At 70.1% G+C, this 548-nt stretch overlaps 1 protein-coding gene across 1 annotated transcript in view; it reads right to left on the bottom strand.

Annotated features, from left to right (window-relative positions):
- Positions 1-548, bottom strand: part of GALR1 (galanin receptor 1) — a 29,851-nt gene that overhangs the window by 15,961 nt on the left and 13,342 nt on the right. Inside the window, exon 2 of the mRNA XM_014522530.2 lies at positions 5-539. Coding sequence (XP_014378016.1) covers positions 5-539 — 535 coding nt within the window. The remainder of the gene's footprint in view (positions 1-4; positions 540-548) is intronic.

Raw genomic sequence — 548 nt, 5'->3', positions numbered from 1 at the left:
TGACAGCGTAGAGCTTCTGGTGGCGCGGGTCGGGCCACTGCTCCCAGCAGAAGGTGAGGTTGCCGGAGGCGCGGTACACCAGGCGCTGGTGCGTGGCCACGGGCGAGGCCAGGGCCAGCGCCAGCGCCCAGATGAGCCCCACGCCCAGCAGCGCGTGGCGGGCCACCCGCAGGGCCGAGGAGCGGCGCGAGTGCACGATGGCCACGTAGCGGTCCACGGCCATGGCCGAGAGCGTGAAGATGCTGACCAGCATGGACACGGTGAAGAAGTAGTGCGTGAACTTGCAGGCGAAGGCGCCCAGCGCCCAGCCGGGCAGCGCGTACACCGTGGCCTGGAAGGGCACGCAGAAGAGCAGGTAGGCCAGGTCCGCGATGCTCAGGTTGAGGATGAAGATGTTGGTGGTGCTCCGCGGCTGCCCCGCGCGGCTCCGCGCCAGCACCGTGATGACCAGCGCGTTGCCCAGCACGCCCAGAGCGAAGATGAGCCCGAAGACCAGCAGCGTGACCAGGTTCTCCACGCCGATGCCCAGCAGCGCCGCGCTGCCCCCC

The sequence above is a fragment of the Alligator sinensis genome, unplaced genomic scaffold (assembly GCF_000455745.1).
Source record: "Alligator sinensis unplaced genomic scaffold, ASM45574v1 scaffold286_1, whole genome shotgun sequence".
Taxonomy (NCBI): domain Eukaryota; kingdom Metazoa; phylum Chordata; order Crocodylia; family Alligatoridae; genus Alligator; species Alligator sinensis.
Note: the sequence above shows the minus strand (reverse complement) of the source record. Positions and strands in the feature narration are given on the sequence as shown.